This window comes from Pogonomyrmex barbatus, unplaced genomic scaffold (genome assembly GCF_055798465.1).
Source record: "Pogonomyrmex barbatus isolate J1 unplaced genomic scaffold, ASM5579846v1 scaffold13, whole genome shotgun sequence".
Taxonomy (NCBI): Eukaryota; Metazoa; Arthropoda; class Insecta; order Hymenoptera; family Formicidae; genus Pogonomyrmex; species Pogonomyrmex barbatus.
This window is the reverse complement of record NW_028297109.1, coordinates 3,293,009-3,311,897: the sequence shown is the minus strand read 5'-3', so window position 1 is coordinate 3,311,897 and position 18,889 is coordinate 3,293,009. Positions and strand designations below refer to the sequence as shown.

At 31.4% G+C, this 18,889-nt stretch overlaps 2 protein-coding genes across 4 annotated transcripts; one reads left to right on the top strand and one right to left on the bottom strand.

The window, feature by feature from the left end:
- Positions 1-1,658: 1,658 nt before the first annotated feature.
- LOC105424957 (SCY1-like protein 2) lies at positions 1,659-6,427 on the bottom strand. 2 transcript variants are annotated; one of them, XM_089072117.1, is made up of 7 exons: positions 5,569-6,427; positions 5,123-5,361; positions 4,550-4,888; positions 4,160-4,462; positions 3,670-4,054; positions 3,202-3,577; positions 1,659-3,114 (listed from the first exon to the last, which is right to left on the bottom strand). In XM_089072117.1, exons 1-7 carry the CDS (start codon positions 5,996-5,998, stop codon positions 2,592-2,594), a joined length of 2,595 nt encoding a protein of 864 aa, XP_088928243.1. In that variant the 5' UTR covers positions 5,999-6,427; the 3' UTR covers positions 1,659-2,591. The 2 variants fall into 2 exon arrangements, with proteins under 2 accessions (XP_088928243.1, XP_025073510.2); XM_025217725.2 differs by having other exon boundaries at positions 5,575-6,420.
- A 167-nt stretch (positions 6,428-6,594) lies between these two features.
- On the top strand, positions 6,595-17,436 carry LOC105424960 (uncharacterized). 2 transcript variants are annotated; one of them, XM_011635472.2, is made up of 11 exons: positions 6,599-7,395; positions 7,490-7,854; positions 7,954-8,860; positions 9,005-9,174; positions 10,922-11,057; positions 11,149-11,307; positions 13,810-14,046; positions 14,135-14,239; positions 14,317-14,523; positions 14,701-15,056; positions 15,270-17,436. In XM_011635472.2, the coding sequence occupies exons 1-11, from the start codon at positions 7,132-7,134 to the stop codon at positions 15,382-15,384; spliced, it is 3,021 nt and encodes a 1,006-aa protein (XP_011633774.2). In that variant the 5' UTR covers positions 6,599-7,131; the 3' UTR covers positions 15,385-17,436. The 2 variants fall into 2 exon arrangements, with proteins under 2 accessions (XP_088928242.1, XP_011633774.2); XM_089072116.1 differs by lacking the exon at positions 11,149-11,307 and having other exon boundaries at positions 6,595-7,395.
- Positions 17,437-18,889: the final 1,453 nt, after the last annotated feature.

The window sequence follows — 18,889 nt, the reverse complement described above, 5'->3', positions numbered from 1 at the left end:
ATTTATTAAAATTATTAAAACTGTTTTATATTTTTTCTTTTTTTAATTAATATTTTTCTATTTATATTAATTAGTCTTATCTTTTTTTCAAACAAAACGATCCAATTTTATTTAGTAAATAAATACATAGGATCGCAGAAAGATTTGCACACACAGCGGTGCAAAGAGAATGTTTCCTCTTCTAAAGTCTACGTTTTTTATCCCTTAATAAAACGTTAGATAACGAGACGCAGATAATTATCGCGAGCAACGCTCAAACAAAACGAGGGTTTAAGTGCTTAACTTCCCGGGGCGCGAGCCACTTGTATGCAACCCTTCGTAGCTGCAAGTCTAAAGAGAACGAAGGGTTGTTGCAGGAAGGCATATTCAGCCAATTAACGAGTGCGGCAATCCTCATTTAAAAATCTTTCCTTTTTCGTTTCGTCGAATTTTTCCTATTTATCGTCTGTCTGCTCGACGAAGGGGCAGCATTCTCTTTATCCCGGCGCTTCTTCTTGCAACTCTCGTCGGCGACGATACTACAGCTTGAATAATCGATACTTCCAGCATTTCTCCACCGCTGCACACGCACGGCTATCGGCGTCTACGAAACCTAATTGCGCGATGTTCCGAGAACAAAGGAATCGGTGGTTCTTTATGACGAACGACAATTATGGGGCAACGTCCCTTTTCAACGTGAACCCTTGTTTTTCGATTGCAGATTTACATCTCCCATTGCATGCTCGCAGTTGATTGCGGAAAACGATTGCGTGGATAAAAAAAATATAACTCGAATAAAAACAATTTCTGCTAACATATATCTCCTTTTTTGTAAAAATGTGAGAATATTAAATTATTGATATTAACATATTTAACTATGGCGATAATATTGTAATATCTGTTAAAAATGGTCGAATCATTCTTAATCTTTGTACAAGAATTTTAATTTTTAATTACTGTTCTAAAAACCGTACAAAATACTTTAGTTTAGTAATATTGTAGCAATGTTTCTGTAATATAATGTAATATAACTGAACTCTTATGGATAATAAAAGAAAACAAATTTTTGCATATAATTAATAATTAAAACTTAATAGTGGTGCAATAATAATGAGTAAAATAAAAAAGCAATATTTAAGTGTTATAAGCGGTAACATTTTAAGCAGCTTTTTATTAAATTTAAACACCAATTATTAACAATCGTACTCAACAACAGAATAAACAACAAATAAATTTAGGATAATATTACAAATGTGTACATACAATTTATACTTTCTTTTCTTTTTACAACTTCATGTGAACTTATTTCAATAACACATATATACGACGAAAGAAGTTTATACAGTAACTTAAAATATATAGACATGACATATATTTCATGCACAAAATTTCGAGTAAAATTAATGAATTATTTTAATCGCCCCTTATTTAATCGCCTAAAACATACGTAACATTTGATTATTTCATAATAATACAGAAATATATTACAAAATACACTTTTTTCTGCAAAGTTTACATGTTTATATAAATTCTGTGATACAATAAAAACAAAGTAAATAGCAGACAACAGTTGTATTAATAAGATTTACAGAATGATATATATATATATATATATATATATATATATACATAATCTTAATGTAAATCATGAAGTATGGAATAGAAATGGCAGTCCACAATACTGGAATGAGCAATGCCTTTATTAAATAATTTTTACATTAATTTTCCTTTCATCCCACGAGCAAGCTATATATACATCGAAGCATGAGGAAGTATGGCGATTAAATCACGATAAAAACATATATTTTTGTATAAAAAATTGTGACTTCCACTCTATTATCACATTCGAAGTTACTACTCTTCATTCAGTAGTAGTAACTTATAACTAGTTTCATACTTAGCGTACAGTATTAGTTTAATATTATTTATTCACGGTTGACTTCAAATATATTCAGAAATATCTATTTAATGATTTATAAATATTAAAACAGGAAATACAATTACAACTGACGAGGATCTCAAAGAAGAATTACAACATATATAAACTTTTTAATTATCAATAACATTGATAAATGATGTTAAACTAAGAAATATAGATATACAGAATATGTGATATTCTGACAATTTATACAAGACTATATAAAGTCCGATCGTAAACATCTTAAACATTGGAGACAAAAAAAGAATACTATCAAGACGAGTGTTTATTTGAAAAATACTATATGAATGTATTAGTTTTATGTTAAATAAATATGCTCTTCTCCGATAATAACTTTTTCCTCAAGATTTCTTAAGATGCAATTTGATCTGCAGTTGAATTACTCTACGCGAAATAGCCTCAATATAAGTACAATAAAAACATTATTTAATATTGGTCTAATATTGCAATCTTTGATTGCTTGTGCTAATATAAAAAATGTTTCTTTTTTACATTTTGTCTTATTATATATCAAAGATGACTTTCACCTTTGATGTTATCAGAAATTCCATCAGACGAGAAGAATATGTATATATTACAGTTATTGTAATATTTTCATATTACTCTCTAACAATGTAGTTGTCTATCATTTTATCGATAATTAAAAATTTTTATTTAACACTAATTTAACCTATTAACTAAGCAAATCCATGATATCTTGTGTGGAGGAATTTGGTTTGTTTGCATTAGTTTGTGTATTAGTGGGTGACATGAAAGGCTGCAAAGTTGCGGAAAAGTTCAAGTTTGGCTTAATTTCTGGTTGCGTCGTAAAATTCATATTATTCTGGGGGGTAATAGAGTTCCACATCATGGATTGTGGAGAATTCCAGTTCATTGGCACGTTCATTCCATTGGAATTCCAATTCATTGGTCTATTCGACATCGCTTGCGTTGGAGACGTTAAAAATTGCGATTGTGATTGCGATTGCGATAGATTAATTGCGTCGTTATATTTATATGGAGTGTTTTTAGTAGCCAAATAATCCGGTTGTGACATAGTCGCTCTTGACATAGATAGATTTAGCTCATCTAGATTGTTTTTCAGCAAAGTCGCAGTTAAATCCTTCGGTTGCGATTTTACAGGTTGTGATATAGCTTTCGGAGTCAATATAGGTTGAGACTGTAATCTTTGATGTGTTTCCTGTTGCTGAATTAATCTGAAATATTAATCGTTATTTAACATTACAATTAATATATTGGATGAGATGTATAAAGTCTTTGAAACATTTGTTGCTGAAACCAACCTGAATTTATCTTCCATGGTTAGTCCATTTTCAATATTTACAGTTTTAGAATTAGCGTTCGGAGAGGAAACTTGAGGCGTTAAATTAATGTCGCTTAAACCGTTGTTTTGCATAAAGCTAGGCGACACTACTTGTGAAAGCGCCTGATCGAATTGTTGTGTCTCACGACGCACAGCGTCCAGTTGTCGTAATGCTTCTCGGTGTTCACTAGTTACTCGATTTATCATATCGACGACCAGCGTAGAAAGTATTTCGTATTGAGACATGCTAAGATTTTGTTCTATACAAAGAGGCAACAGAAACGGTAATACCTTCGTCGCCAATATTTCTTTGCCCATACCTAACTTACTGTGAGTAAGTAACATCCTATAAATACCTGCCAACATAAAAATAAAATTTTTATTTTATATTTTTATTTTAATATAATTTTATATTATTTCTTTGTATATACAAAGATACATATATTACCAATAATAGCCATTAAAATAGCTGGCTCGCCAGAATGAGGAACTTCTTGTAGGAACGGTAATATCTGATCGAACACCAGCCAACGGTCAAAGCTTGGCAACATTTTCGCAAGACACAGCAAGCAATTAACGCGTATTCCAAGACTAGTAGATTTCTTTCCAGATGACAAACATATTTTTTTCATTCGCGGAAGTATGGCATTTTTTATGACTGGTCCATCGATCGTCGTTACTATGTTCGGCAATGCCGATAAGCAGAGCTCTTGGAGCTGTTCCCATTCGGATTCCAATGCCCGCAATAACATAGGCACAATGTCGGTCTTAATGACGTCCGTGGGACACAATTTCAATAATAAATTTACTTGTTGCATGAGAACTAGACTAATCTATAAAAAAATATATTTTATTCATTATTCTATTAGAACTGTATAAATATTTTATTTAATTATTGCATTTTTAATTTATTACATATTTTGTTATTATATGCTTACTTGTGGTGGATCTTCTAAAGCAAGAACAGGTTTCAGATTAGGTAGGATATGTTCTCGGAATTCCTCTACCTCCGTTGCTTCCATTACTTGCAATATGCTCGGTAATACAAACGGTATCATGGGTGGATTAACTAACTCTTTATAAAGAGCAGGCAATACTCTGTGCAGCACAACTCTATGTGGCAATTGTTTTAATAGTTGTGGGAGACCTTTGTAAAATTGTGATTTTTGAAGATTATCCCATTGGAATAACTTGTCCAAGTAATTTAATGTCTTAACACCAATGTCAGTAAAATATTCAATCTATAATAATAATAATAATAATAATCGATTATTTTTGAGTTTGATGACGTGAAATAAATTATTTAAGAAAAAAAGAAAATTAACTACTTTAATAAATTGATGAGCATCCAATCGCAATTCGGGATTATGACTTAGCATAAGTTTTACAGTATCTCTTAAAGTCTCAGGGATTGGAAGCAACTTTGCCGAAACATTGGATCCTTTGAAATTTTCCAAAAAACGTCGACATTTTCCTAAATCATTGTGAAATTCTTGAAGTGGTTGATGTCCTGAAGAATGTATTGTATATATTAGCATGCCCAAAGCAAAAATATCACTAGGTGGTCCATTGCTACTCGCTAATATGCATTCAGGCGCTTGATAATTTAAATGAGGTTGCACAACTGCTGGGAATGTAGAATCATATTCCAGATATGGCCATGATGGCTGCAATTAAGAAATTATAATTCATATAAATTGTAATAATTAATTAAATTAATTAATTCTTAAATAAGTAATTTATATATATATATATATATATATATACATATATATATAATTGTATAGTACAGATATATTTTTATTTCAAATATAAAATTTTCTACATATCACTTTTCAATTTCAGTTATCTTAAAAGAATTATAGCTGATTAATCAATATTTATCAATTAATGAATCATACCTGTTTGCTGTCTGAACTTTGATTTAAGGCACAGAAGTCAAAACCAAATATCTTCCAAGCCCCATGAATATTAATAACAATAGACTCAGGGCATAAATTTCTATGTAACAGTTTCACATCACCATGCAAAAACGCCAGACCTTCTCCCAATTGCAGCAATCCATAACGTATTTCTATGTCGTGTAATTTGTAGTCTTTCAAATTTATTGGAGTCGGTTGAGGTATATTCTCATAGTTACCTACAATATCTCATATGTAAAAACTTTCTATACTAAGTAAAACAAGATTATCAATATCAATTAATGCAATTTAATTTAATCTCTGTAATATTGCATACTAAATATTGCATATATATTATTCAAACTGCTATATAAGCAGGCAGAAACTTTATAATTCTATTGTGGAATATTCTATTGTGGAATAAATCTAAATCTAAATCTGTTTACCTATACCTAATACATTAGCCAGACTAGCAAATACTGGTTCAGTCGCAAATGCCAAACTGTCCCTCGACTCCTCCAGTGGATGCTGTACAGTCAGAACCTGTGGGTGTCTCAGTTTTGTCAGCTGCATTACACCTCGCTTCAGGGTTTCTAGCACGAGTTCGCGATCCGCCTTGGACGACCATCTCTCCAACATGCGTTTCTCGAAGACAAAGATTGCTGCTTCCTGCTTGGTTGACTTCTTGTAACCACTGTAGATCTTCCACAACAATCCTGGCCCAGCACTGGCCACATGCGCGGTCGCCTCGAATTCTCTGGTAACTGGGTTGCCCGGCAGAACGCTGGACAATTGTGACAAACCGTACGCCGTATTCTGGACGGTATTGCTGATAGTGTTACTGACTGTATTACGAAGTTTGTTCAGGACGTCCATCCTGTCAGCTGCTATTCGACAGTGATATCGCCGACGAGAAGATACGTACACTCGGAGTATCGGCGAAACTCGCTCTGAAATATCGTGACGATTGCCCGACCACTTTAGGCAGATCGATATTTTGTGTCTTTACTATATAAATACTGTCCGAACGAGACTAAAGCTCCGAAAACTACTGTCACGTATCGCCATGAATCATTGCACAGAGTGCACTGGAGTGCACTTCGTATGATATTCCGAAAGAGACGCCTCTTCACGTCTCACCGCGAGCAGGTAGTCAGTCCATCGGCACTAGTTATAATATATGAAATCTGTTTCTTATAGAAAATACGAGTGGACTTTGGACGCTGAAAGTCTGAATTTGACATTTCTGAAATCGTTCGATTACGATTTATACGAATTGAAAATCCTTAAAAAAGAGCCTGTTTCGTTTTTTAACTTCTTGCATGGTTTCATCTTTACCTCTTTACCTCTCCAGAAAGACAACAATAATAATAATAATAATAAAAATAATAACAATAATAACAACAATAATATTTTATTAATATTAAATGTATTTTTTTTTCAATTTTTGTTAGAACAAACTTTTTTTGGAAAAGGATGCTGATAAAACGCAGAATATCCGATTGCGCAAAAAGAAATCCAACATTGCGATGTAGCCTTAAAGGTGCGCCTTGGAAAGAGTCTCCGTATTGGAGAATCGTCGTTTGTTGTCATCGTGACCGGACGAGCTAACCTCGGCGCAGCTGACATCTACAGTTGCTAGGAGAACCTTGAACCGAAACGCAGGAGATCGCCGTGGAGAAGGTTGCCCCGGGTACGCCTGGTCGGACGGCGAATTCGCGTAGGAAGATCTTCCATTTATTAGATATCGCGCGAGGCTTTCCTTGATGACGTTAACGACGACACACGTTGATCGATAGCACCTCGCGCGCTCCTGCGACGTCGCCGAATGATAACCGTCGCCATCCAAATCGCTACGTGCCACTATGTCGCAGTCCTAAGTAGATTAGGCGATCGTAACGTTCATCCTTTGGCCGACAGCCAAACTGCGCTGTGTACGTTACCTGTGCTCTGGATGCCGGTCGGTCCCGATATCACGCTGCGAATCTGAACCTCCGAGGATTGGCAGCATGTCTGACGCGACAAATCTATCGTATACCTGTGTCAATGATCTCGTCCAAAAAGCCAAAATCAATTTCGCGGGGAAGGAGCCTCGTAGCGTGTACCAGAGGCTTCCCGCTATGCGACAGAAATGTGATCAGGCAAGAAAGGATGGGGACGACGAGATCGCGTATATCATGTTGAAAAGATGGATCGATTCGGTCGAGTGGCTTAGGAGAACTCATAACAAGGATGGCAAGTTGAGTTATGTCACGAGCATGACTGTTGATCAGGTAAGAAGTAGTGGTGTTGTTATTGTTGCTAGAGCAATTGATCTGATATATCGCTGTATACAGACTGTGGAATACATGAATGTTTATATTATAGATAAATGAAGCCAAAAACATACTTGCAAACTTGAGGCAAAAATTAGAGGTACGTTACGAGCTTAATTCCAAGAAGCACAATGATATAATGGAAACAATGGAGGTAGAAATGGATGATTTTGAAGTGCCCAATGGCGACATTGGTTTAAAATTGCCAGAAATACCAACTGAAGATCCATTATATATAAGTTTATATAGTGATAGTGATAGTGATAAGTTTATATCATGCGATCAATTGTATTATTTAATACAAAAGATAGGTGTTAGATATTTAATTATTGATATCAGGCAGAAGGCCCATTATGAAAGTTCCAGGATATTGTCTGATAAATGTATTAACATTCCACAGTCTGAAATTAAAAAGGGGTAAGCATTTTTGTATAATTTTTTCTGTATTTTTTTATGTTATAATTATTGTGTTTTTCTTAATTTATACCAATAATTTTTTAATGGATTTATTTATAGGATGCTGGCCTCTCATTTTGAAAAATGTTTTATAAAAGATAAGCATTCACATGATTTGTTTATTAATCGTTCAATGCAATACGTGGATGTTTTAGTCTTACTAGATTGGAATGCTACTCAAGAGACTTTAACACAGCCCTATGCTCATCTAAATTTGTTGAAAGATATTTTTGAGAAATGGGATCCCGGTAAAAAGTATAAGAAAATTAAGATTCTAAATGGAGGTTATCAGGAATGGTTGAATCGGTATCCAGCATTTACAACAAATCCAAATATTAAAATACCTGAATTCAACAACGTTGAGGATGATATATTGGAATCATTTGAATATCCAGATTGGGTAAATTCAGACGAGGAAGATGAGATTTTGAAAGAAGAACGAAGAAGAAAGAACATATTGAATAATTCGAGAAGGCCTAATAAGGATATTGATGTAGAAATGGATCATGGTGATAACAAATCGACAATCTCTAAGCATGTCAACGCGAATAGTAACGATGTTATTTCTTCGGCTAAATCTAACAATTTTGTTACTAATGTAACAATATCAGTTGATGATAAACGACCATTTCGGAGCGATAATTCAACTGCACAATTAGAAACTTCAGAAAATCCACCTCAGCATAAAGTATCAAATAAAGTACCACAAAATGAAGCGAGCGCGAAACCGATAATCGATCGCAGCAATAAACCAATTACCTTGAAAACCTACGATCCGCGATGTAAGGAAGTATTGAGGTTCATGAAAGAATTGAACGAACTGGCGAGATCAAAAGCAAAACTTGCCAACGAATTGTTGAGTCAGGAATACGAACTCTATTCGCAACGTGAGGACAAATATAGTGCTAGTGATGAGAAGTACCTACGCGCAGAAATAAAATCTTTGAAAGTTAAATTGGAGGATATGGTACGATATTATTTTATTTATTTTTGATAAACTATATCGATTTATTGGTTGGAAGAGAGGTTAAAAGTTACAAATCTTGATCTAATTATATTATAATATTATAATATTAAATTATAATATTAAATATTCTTATTTGTATTACAGCACAAAATGTATCTCAAAATTGAAAACGAGTATAATACGTATTTAAAAGAAGCAGAACCAATTCAATTTAATTCTGTTGATGACAATGAAAAGAAGAATTTTGAATTTATTCTCTCTTTATTGAAGAATGAAATCAAAGATATCGAAACCAAGAGGAAAAAGTTACAAGAGTAAATATATATGTATACATATTTTATTAATTTTATTTATAATATATGAAAGTATATAATATTATACTTCAACAATAATAGAAGAAAGGGACTAGTACTCTAGTACAAACTAGAGATAATAGCTATTTATATTTGTTTATATTATTTTATAAAATATTTTAACGAAAAAAATAGAATTGCTTCATTTTTTACTGCAAAGGATATTTTTGTATATCATAAATTTTTGAATCAGTTATAATAGTAATAAATTTTTGTTAATATTTTTATTAATATTCGAAATAAATTTCATGAGAAATTAATTATTCTTGCATATAGAAAACATAAAACAAAACAAGGTACTCCTGGTACTAAAATGTACAGAAAACTGAGACATTTGTCCAATCTGTCATGTAGAATGTAAAATAATTCTTGAAATAATAGATCATTCCTCAGTCGTACTCAGCTATCACGGCCGCTTCAGTATGGCTAAAAAATGACTTGTTATTTCAGAAGTTTTTATCTTATATTTTTACGTCACAGATCGGGCAGATGTCTTAGTTTCCCGTATTTTACAAGTTTCAGGATCACGAAATTGTTATGTTTTTAAGGAAAAACTAAAAAATAAAGCTATATAGCAATTAATTTATTGCATGTCATTTCTTATTTACAATGCATAAAACTAATATGGCGATCTGAAAGAGCCGCCGAAATTACATTTTTCAAGTATGAAACTTTGGGGTTGGGCGGGGAGGGGATAATGAGATTTCGTTTTTTTTTTCAAAGGGATTTTGAGAAACCCATAGGGAAAATGTGTCCTGCGATTAGTTTGGAAAAAGCAGGTTACGTGCAGTTTTCACGAACGATAGTTTTCACATATATAGTTTTTTTTTTAAATATAGCTTTTAAATAATTAAATAAAACTAATAATTAATATAATAAATAATTAAATAACTAATAACTAAATAAAATATAATTTTTAAATAATTCAAAAGAAAAAACTAGAAGGCAATTGTTGCCACGTGTTTAAAAGTTAAAATTGAAATAAACTGTAAAATATCTTCTGTTATTTGCCATGTTTATATCGATTATTTTTTCTTATTTTTAGTAATTTTAACGAATGATAAATATAGCCTTCACATATAGTTTTTAAAAAATAATAATTTCTGACTAATTAAAACTAATAAATATAATAAATAATTAGCTAAAACTAATAAATAATATAATAAATAATTAACTATAACTAATAACTAAATAAAATATAATTTTTAAATAATTAAAAAGGAAAACCGAAAAGGCAATTGTTGTCACGTGATTAAAAGTTAAAATTGAAATAAACTGTGAAATATCTTTTGTTATTTATCATGTTTATATCGATTATATTTTCTTATTTACAGTAGTTTTAACGAGTGATGTATATAGTTTTTACATATATAGTTTTTAAAAAATAGATTCTAAATAATTAAATAATAAAACTAATAATTAATATAATAAATAATTATTTATAACTAAATACGATATAATTTTTAAATAATTAAAAAGAAAAAAACTGAAAGACAATTGTTGCTACGTGATTAAAAGTTAAACTGTGAAATATCTTCTGTTATTTGCCATGATTATATCGATTTTTTTTTCTTCTTATTCTGTATTAATTTACTTTTTGCCTTCAGTCAGGTACTTTTATCGATAACTTATATATCGCCATTATTAAAATTGCATTTAATAATCAAACCTGTTTCTCGTTTTAATTTATGTTATTACGTGATTATAGAGATTTCTTACAAAGAGAACACAAGGAGATACTGAAGCAAAATGATAGCGATATTCACAAGGAACCTTTGAAGACGAATAGTTCATCCATTAACACTGGTTTAGAGCGTTCTTATTCGAGTCCAAATTTGTTGCAGGTATGAAAAATTCCGCGCTACAATCCGTTCTTTTTCTTTTTTTTTGTTCTCTTATTTACATAGCAATCGCATAATTACATAATTCCATTAGTTGGGAGATCGTAAAGCACCTCAGATAGATAGAACTTCTAAGCCACATATTTCGCCTCGCAATCAGAATGGATTGGGAATTGGGAATGAGAACATCAAAGTGTCTTCTCTTAGTTGGGGAAATCGGGAGGAACGAATGACCCCTATTCACGGCACTGTTGTAAGTACTTATTCGGACAAGATTGTACGGGTGCTTTCCAGCAAAATTGCAAATGATCTTATAAACACTGTCACAGCTTCCGCTTTCATTACATCCGTTTCCGCGAATTAAAAATGAACATTCAAATTTTAAATGATTGTAACAATCAAAAATGTTTATGGTGTTGGATTCTCAGTCTTCTATTTCATATAATGCTTGACATAAGTCGCGTGTACGATTTGACCTGCGAATGATATTGGCATTATAATAACAACATAATGTATGAGTAGGGATATACATATGGTATATTATTATTAACATGATACTATTTCAAACATAATTACATGAAATTTTATGCATATATAATTTTATATCCGATATTGTATTTAAAATTCAAAAAATTAATTTTAATTTCTTTTTATTTAAAATCTCTTTATGTACATATTAAAATATTGATTAAATATTGATTAATATAACTTAAATTAATATAACTGAAATTTAATTTCTGAAAATTAATTTAAAAAAATTTGTTTAAATACTATTTTAATTTTTTAAAAGATAGTTTATACAAAATATATAATTTTAATTAGAATATATTATACTTATAAAGATTTCAGAGAAGATATTACAAATATGATACAGATTAGTATTTTAATAGAAAAACATTTTAAAAGTATTAGTATATAACTCATGAAATATATTTCTTGTTAATCAGAAAAAGAAATAGCATACACACATATATATATATATATATATATATATATATATATAATATATATATAATAATTATATATATATAATAATTTATATATATATATTATATATTATATATATATATATATATAAAATACATAATATATATATAAATTATTAATATATAAAGTACTATATTTATTTTTATGTGGCTAATTATAAATATTACATCCATTTTAAATTAACAAACAAAATTATTAACAGGATATATAATTAGTTGATATAATTTTACATCTGGTGATTTCTACGAAGAAGCTTCGTAATTCATAAGACTCGCGTGTCACGTGCAACATAATTATATCATTTATTTTAAATGAATGTACGCGCACGTGTACACGCGTGGAGTGACTCAACACACGTGGGGTTTCTCAATCCAATTCACAAACGAACTTCCGACGGTTAGTGCTATGACAAATACGCGCCAGTGTCCGACCAACATTTGCCAGGTCGGGAATCACCTATCAGAGGTGTTCTCTCTCAAAAGTGTTCGCGATATCCTTTTTTTTTATAAAAAGGCCTTTTATAAAAAGCCTTTTTTTTGTTATAAAAAAGGCATTTATTATAATTAACTGATTACAATTAATTATTTGAAAAATTAATTATTTGAAAAAATTTGTATTATGTGTGTGTATGTGTGTGTGTTAATGTCTTTATAATATATCTTTATTATTAGCTTTCAATTCACTCGTTAGTTTAACGCAATAATATAATGTTCAATTGTAATTCGATGCACGATAATATTATTAAACATATGTATGGATACAATGCTTACTATCTTGTAATAAAGTAATTTTTCATTGGTGATAATATATGATAAATGATAGACAATGGTGTATCTTCAAAGAAGATTTATTCCGTTGCAATTGCTTAATTATTTCAAAAAGGTAACGAAAAATGAAAAACAAATAGTTACGCTTTGTGCTTTATGTTAATTATAATTTTTAAATAATTTATAATTATTTATAATTTATAATAATTTATATATTTATAGATATGATGAAGAAAATAAGGATTCTTTTTTATATATATATATATATATATATATATATATATATAGCTTTTACTATGATTATTTATTATGCAAGAGTAATTTAATGAATTCTAAACCCATAATTTTTTAAGAAAATATTTTAAATGTCATTATTAAATGTCATTATTTATTAAAAAATTAATGCCATTTGTTAAAAGATAACGCCACATTATATTAACGCCTTTATATTAATGTTATCAGTATGATATATAAATATGTCAGAATAAGCGCATTATGAGGTTTGATTGACCATACTTGTTGATGAAAACAGATCGATAAACCTCACGCTTAATTACGTTAAATGCGAAAAAAATCGCGCAGTTGTGCAATGAAATCCTTTTGAAAAAAAGATTATTCGTATAATTATTATATCGTAAAAATTATGTAAAAATAAATATCCAAAATAATTCTAATTTCTTTTTCGAAAAAAATTAAGTTTGTCTGGCATTTAAATAGACATTTAAGATTAAAATGAAATATTATTATAAAAGACGAGCTAAATAAAATAGACGAGCTAAATAAAATAGAACTGTTTTCACAAAACATTCTGTTTCTATAATACTTGATTTACTTATATTATTTCTTGTCACAACATGAAAGGCGCGCGCGCGCGCGCGTGTGTGTGTGTGTGTGTGTGTGTGTGTGTGTGTGTGAATGTCTTGTATTTGATATACTTATTTATTTGATATACTTGTTTGATGATGTATTTTATCAACATAAAAGTAGCCTCTTTATTACAGCATCCGGGTATAACTGGCCTGAAGAATTTGGGCAATTCTTGTTATATGAACAGCATCATACAGTGCTTAAGTAACACGACAAATTTAACGAAATATTTTACTGACAATTCGTACGCTGACGATCTCAATACGAGTAATGATAATATGACACAAGTCCAAGTGGCGGAAGAAGTAGCTCAAGTAATTAAAGCTCTATGGAGAGGCCAATACAAAAGCATATCTCCTCACGATCTTAAGGTATTTTATATTTTATCTTTTATTTTATGAACTTTATTCTTTAAACTGCTAATATTATTTTTTCAATTATGAATTGTTGTCATTGCAGGTTGCAGTTGGACAATATAAATTGCAATTTGAAAGTTACGATCAACAAGATTCTCACGAATTCCTCACGTTTCTCTTAGATTGGATGCATAGTGATCTTAAAAAAGTATGAATTTGCAATGAATAGAATCTAATGAAACTAATTAACACCAAAATAGATACTAAAAATATTTTTGCTCATAGGAAGCGAAGATGCCGATTGAAATGACTAATGCGGAGAAAGAATGGGACAAAGCAATGAGCTCTCAGAGATCTATAATATCAGACTTATTTTTCGGACAATTAAGATCCACGATTACATGTTCATTTTGCAAGCAAGCGAGTACTACATATGAGACATTTAATAGTTTAACGATGTCTTTACCTCAGTCCAATCGATGTACTTTAAATGTGAGTATTTTTATAAAGTGTGATATCATATATATTATAGAATTACTTGAATGATTTCTACATTTTTATTATTTTTTATCTATAAACAGTTAAATAAATTAAATTATTAAAAATGAAAAGTATACAATTTTATAATAATTGAATATCTTACATAAAAAGTTTTGCTTATTATTTAAGGATTGCATGGAGAAGTTTGTGACGGGACAGAAAGTAAGCGGATGGAAGTGTCCTAAGTGCCAGACACCTCGCGACGCAACCAAGAAGTTTGATTTTGTTAAGCTTGCACCTATTGTCGTGATTCACTTGAATCGTTTCGCCGAGAGCGGCGGATGGTTGGAAAAGAGGAACACCGCCGTCGATTTTCCTCTCACGGGATTTAATTTGAAGCCTTATCTTGTCATAGAAAATTCAAAGGCGATCGTATCGAACAATATCCGTAATTACAATTATAGTCTTTACGCGATATCGAATCATTATGGTACAATGGATGGAGGTCATTACACGGCATACTGCAAAAACGCTACTCAAAATAAGTATGTATGGCATTTTTACGGCGAATCTGAGAAATCTGTGTTTTTAAATAGATTTATCGAAAATAAAACTAAATTTCATCTTTATTTTTTTGCCATTATTTTTTGGTAAATCTTTTATAGAATGCGAACATTTTCTGACAAAACTCTTTTATGTTAGAAATATTTTAAACTGTGGATGCTTACAATAATTGATAATTATATGTATATTTGTAGATGGTACAAGTATGATGATCAAACTGTCACGGAAGTGTCGCCTAGCCAAGTGAAGTCTCAAAACACGAGTGCCTATTTATTGTTTTATACATCGTTTCCAAATACGATTATGTAGTATGAGGACACGGCCACGGATGTGATCAAGATCCAATTATGACGAAAGTCTTCAGTGTGATATTACTTAAGGAAAGGAGTACACAGGAATATATGATCTTTCGACGCTATGTAGATATTATAAACGATTATATTTTGTATGATAAATTTCTCCTATGCGCAATTGTAACGGGACGCAATTGTATAGGGACTGTGACGGTATTGAAAGCTATCGGTGCTGGCGTTCATTAAGAATATGTAAATACGTATTGCGATATCTGTGTATTTCCATCGCGCTTTGTCGCTTTAGAGATAAAACAAGATATAGTTGCGCTCGAGAATATTTTAATATGTGTATAGCGCTTTGTATAATTATGTTAACATAGATACATCAGAATCATATAATATATCCATTTGATAACATTATCTTGCATTGTATAATTGTATTCGGATCATTTGTATATGTATCATCGCTATATATATCAAAACGAAGCGAAGGGGGCTATAGTTCCTTGCCTTATGGAGCAATTTAGACAATATTTTCGAGGAATTCAGATTTGGAATCCATCTATTAAAAATATGTTCTGTTCAATCATATTTTACACAAGTGATTTTGACAGTCATAAATAGCGTTTAACATGGAGGAAATGCATATACCGTGTGCAATTTAGATCGATTAGCAGCACACTAACTGCCTTCTTTGCTACGCTGCCAGTATTGTTGCAATGTACAAGCATTTTGTACGTGAAACAAAACGCTTCTTTGAGACGTACACTTCTTAAAAACAGTTAGGATTCCGTTATGTATAAATTATTATGTAAATTCACTGATTTCGAGCAGTCCAAAGAAAAATCACATTTTATAATTAGATATAAATGTAATATTTCTATATTTGGAACATCACATTTCATATATATATATACATACATACAATGAAGACTATATATAGCATATAGTCTTTTTAAGTGCATGTGCTTTCATATTTTGTGACAATATATATGATTATATACATAATATATGATTATTACATAAACGTATATGTGTGGTGTGTGTGTGTGTGTGTGCGCGCGCGCGCGCGTGTGTGTGTGTGTGGTGGTGTGTGTAGTATGTATGTATGTATGTATGTATGTATGTATGTATGTATGTATGTATGTATGTATGTATGTATGTATGTATGTATGTATGTATGTATGTATGTATGTATGTATGTATACATATATATGATGATAAATAACAGTTTTCGGGTATTTTATATTTAATATATATATATATATATATATATATATATATATATATATATATATATTGACAAAAAATACAAAAGCAACTTGCACTTACAAAAGCTAGACTAGAAAAATTTTCGTGCGAGCTTGCTAGTTCAGCAATTTACAGGATTGATTTTATTATTGCCATATATAATTATATTATCGTTAATTATTCATGAAGTGTATAATAAGATGATAAGGAACATCGTAATTACATCACTACAACTTTGTATATGTACCTGTTTTTTAAAACTCGTTCTAAAACTTTTTGCAAAGAGCATAATACGTAATCAGTTTTCTCTGATCATGAGAGATGTCTCACATAATGTTTTCAAAGTATGCTCAGTTGTCAGATAGAAAATATTAGAAAGTTTTGCGACGTTGTTTGCACTATTATTTACGAGATTTGCACTATTATTTACGAGATTTGCACTATTATTTATGAATGTTAATATAATTAAGTGAAGCTTTAGATCACTCAAAATCTTCTGCGAACGTATACTGACATCGAAAATTTGCGCAATTTTTTAGTCATGTCTGATATAATCAATTTCATAGCATAAAGACTTAACGAATAACTGGTACTTTGTTTTAATACATATAATGATATGTTAAATAATTTTTTGATAATGGACTGTTGATTTTTCTGTTGTTCTATCCACGTGAGACTATATTGAATATGGAATAATAAGTTTTGTTCCTTTGCTGCATTAATCCTAATATCCTAATATATTATATTTTTTATATGTTCAAATGTTTGTACATGCAACTCTATTATATTACAATTACATAAATGCAATTACATAAATGCATTGTCCAAATATGTTCTTTTTTCAAATTATTGAATTCTTTTTAACAGGTATATTTTTCCGATTACATATTTAACGTGTTTCTTATCAGCTTCCATAGCTGCACTTAAAAAGATCTAGTTTCTTTTTAAAAATATATTAATAAAACCATTATAAAACTTGCAATATATCAATTATGTATTATAATATAAATTGATATCTAATTAGAAAACCTGTAATTAGATTTTATTTATAGAAGTAAAGACAATGCGATTTTCCCTTGATCAAAAAACCCGAGATGAAAATTGAACTGTGTAAATTTCCGAATATCTGTACATAAAATGTACGAAGAGATATGTATCATCGCATTCATCCTGCTAATTGAATACTAATTAATTGTACTGCTACGATCGACGTGTTTTCGGCAAAGTTAGCCCATTCACGCCGCAATTCGCAAATCGCACTCGTTTACTCGCGCCAGAACAGCCGCGGTCGTCGCAATTAGCATCGGCCCCCTCGCGAAACTGCCGAACTTTCGCGCGTCGTTAATAATCTCCGGCGCAATCTGTAGTTCAATACACGTCCTCGCCTTAATCGGAAACTTCTCGCCATTTTTCTCGGCGCGTTCTGTTCTCGGGCGCGCTCCTCGAGACAATTTATATTCTTCTATCCTTTAATGCACAACTCTCAGGGGCACCTTGCCCGCACCCCCATGTTGTCGTCGTCGTCACCGCGCGCTCTCGACCCAACTTTTTCCATATTCCAATTAGGAATATTTCCCATTGATTTAAGGCCCGGTCGCCGAAGGCGGGCGAATATTAACGGCTTAACGCCGCGATAAATTTACAGCGCCGATACGCGGGGCACCCCGTCGTAAGGGGCGGACGCAGACGAGCTTTCCCTTCCCCTTCCCTCCCTCCCGCTAGGGAGCGACGTAAGGATCGCGCGTTTACGTGTGCCGACACACTTTACGAGTCGCAAAAACTCTCGTTAACATTAATCACCATGCTTATCCGAAATCGATACGTCGGGGCTGCGAGGGTGAGCGGGCTGCGCGTGTCACCCCGTCTGTTTACGAGTGTTTCTTTCGTGTATTTCTCCGACTCTCGTTATGAAAAAAAAAAAAAATCATCTCGCTGCTACGGGAGTTGATTTCTCCGTCGAGGAATCAAAGATGACGCGAGAGACCCTGCGAATAAATGCCGCGCCCTTGATATTCATCCCTTTTAATGAAGAAGAATTTATTCGCCACGCTCTTCTTAAACAATTCTATCAGCATTTTTGTATGTCATTTATTTCGGAGGAAACATGAAGAACGTGAGAAATTTTTCTTCTACATTCTTTTTGGGTATTTAGAAGAACAATTTTTTTATTTCTGTTTCACTTTTCTCTGCTTTATTATGTTAAAATATGAAAATTTATCTTGAGATATTAAATTTTTAATTTTGTGCAAATAAACGTCACAGAGCTACAA

Coding starts and splice junctions, on each gene's coding strand:
- LOC105424957 (XM_089072117.1), bottom strand. CDS start 5,998: ATGGACGTCCTGAACAAACTTCGTAATACAGTCAGTAACACTATCAGC. Junction 5,362..5,568: donor GGCTAATGTATTAGGTATAG/GTAAACAGATTT, acceptor GAGATATTGTAG/GTAACTATGAGAATATACCT. Junction 3,115..3,201: donor ACCATGGAAGATAAATTCAG/GTTGGTTTCAGC, acceptor TTAATATTTCAG/ATTAATTCAGCAACAGGAAA.
- LOC105424960 (XM_011635472.2), top strand. CDS start 7,132: ATGTCTGACGCGACAAATCTATCGTATACCTGTGTCAATGATCTCGTC. Junction 7,396..7,489: donor CGAGCATGACTGTTGATCAG/GTAAGAAGTAGT, acceptor TTTATATTATAG/ATAAATGAAGCCAAAAACAT. Junction 7,855..7,953: donor CAGTCTGAAATTAAAAAGGG/GTAAGCATTTTT, acceptor ATTTATTTATAG/GATGCTGGCCTCTCATTTTG.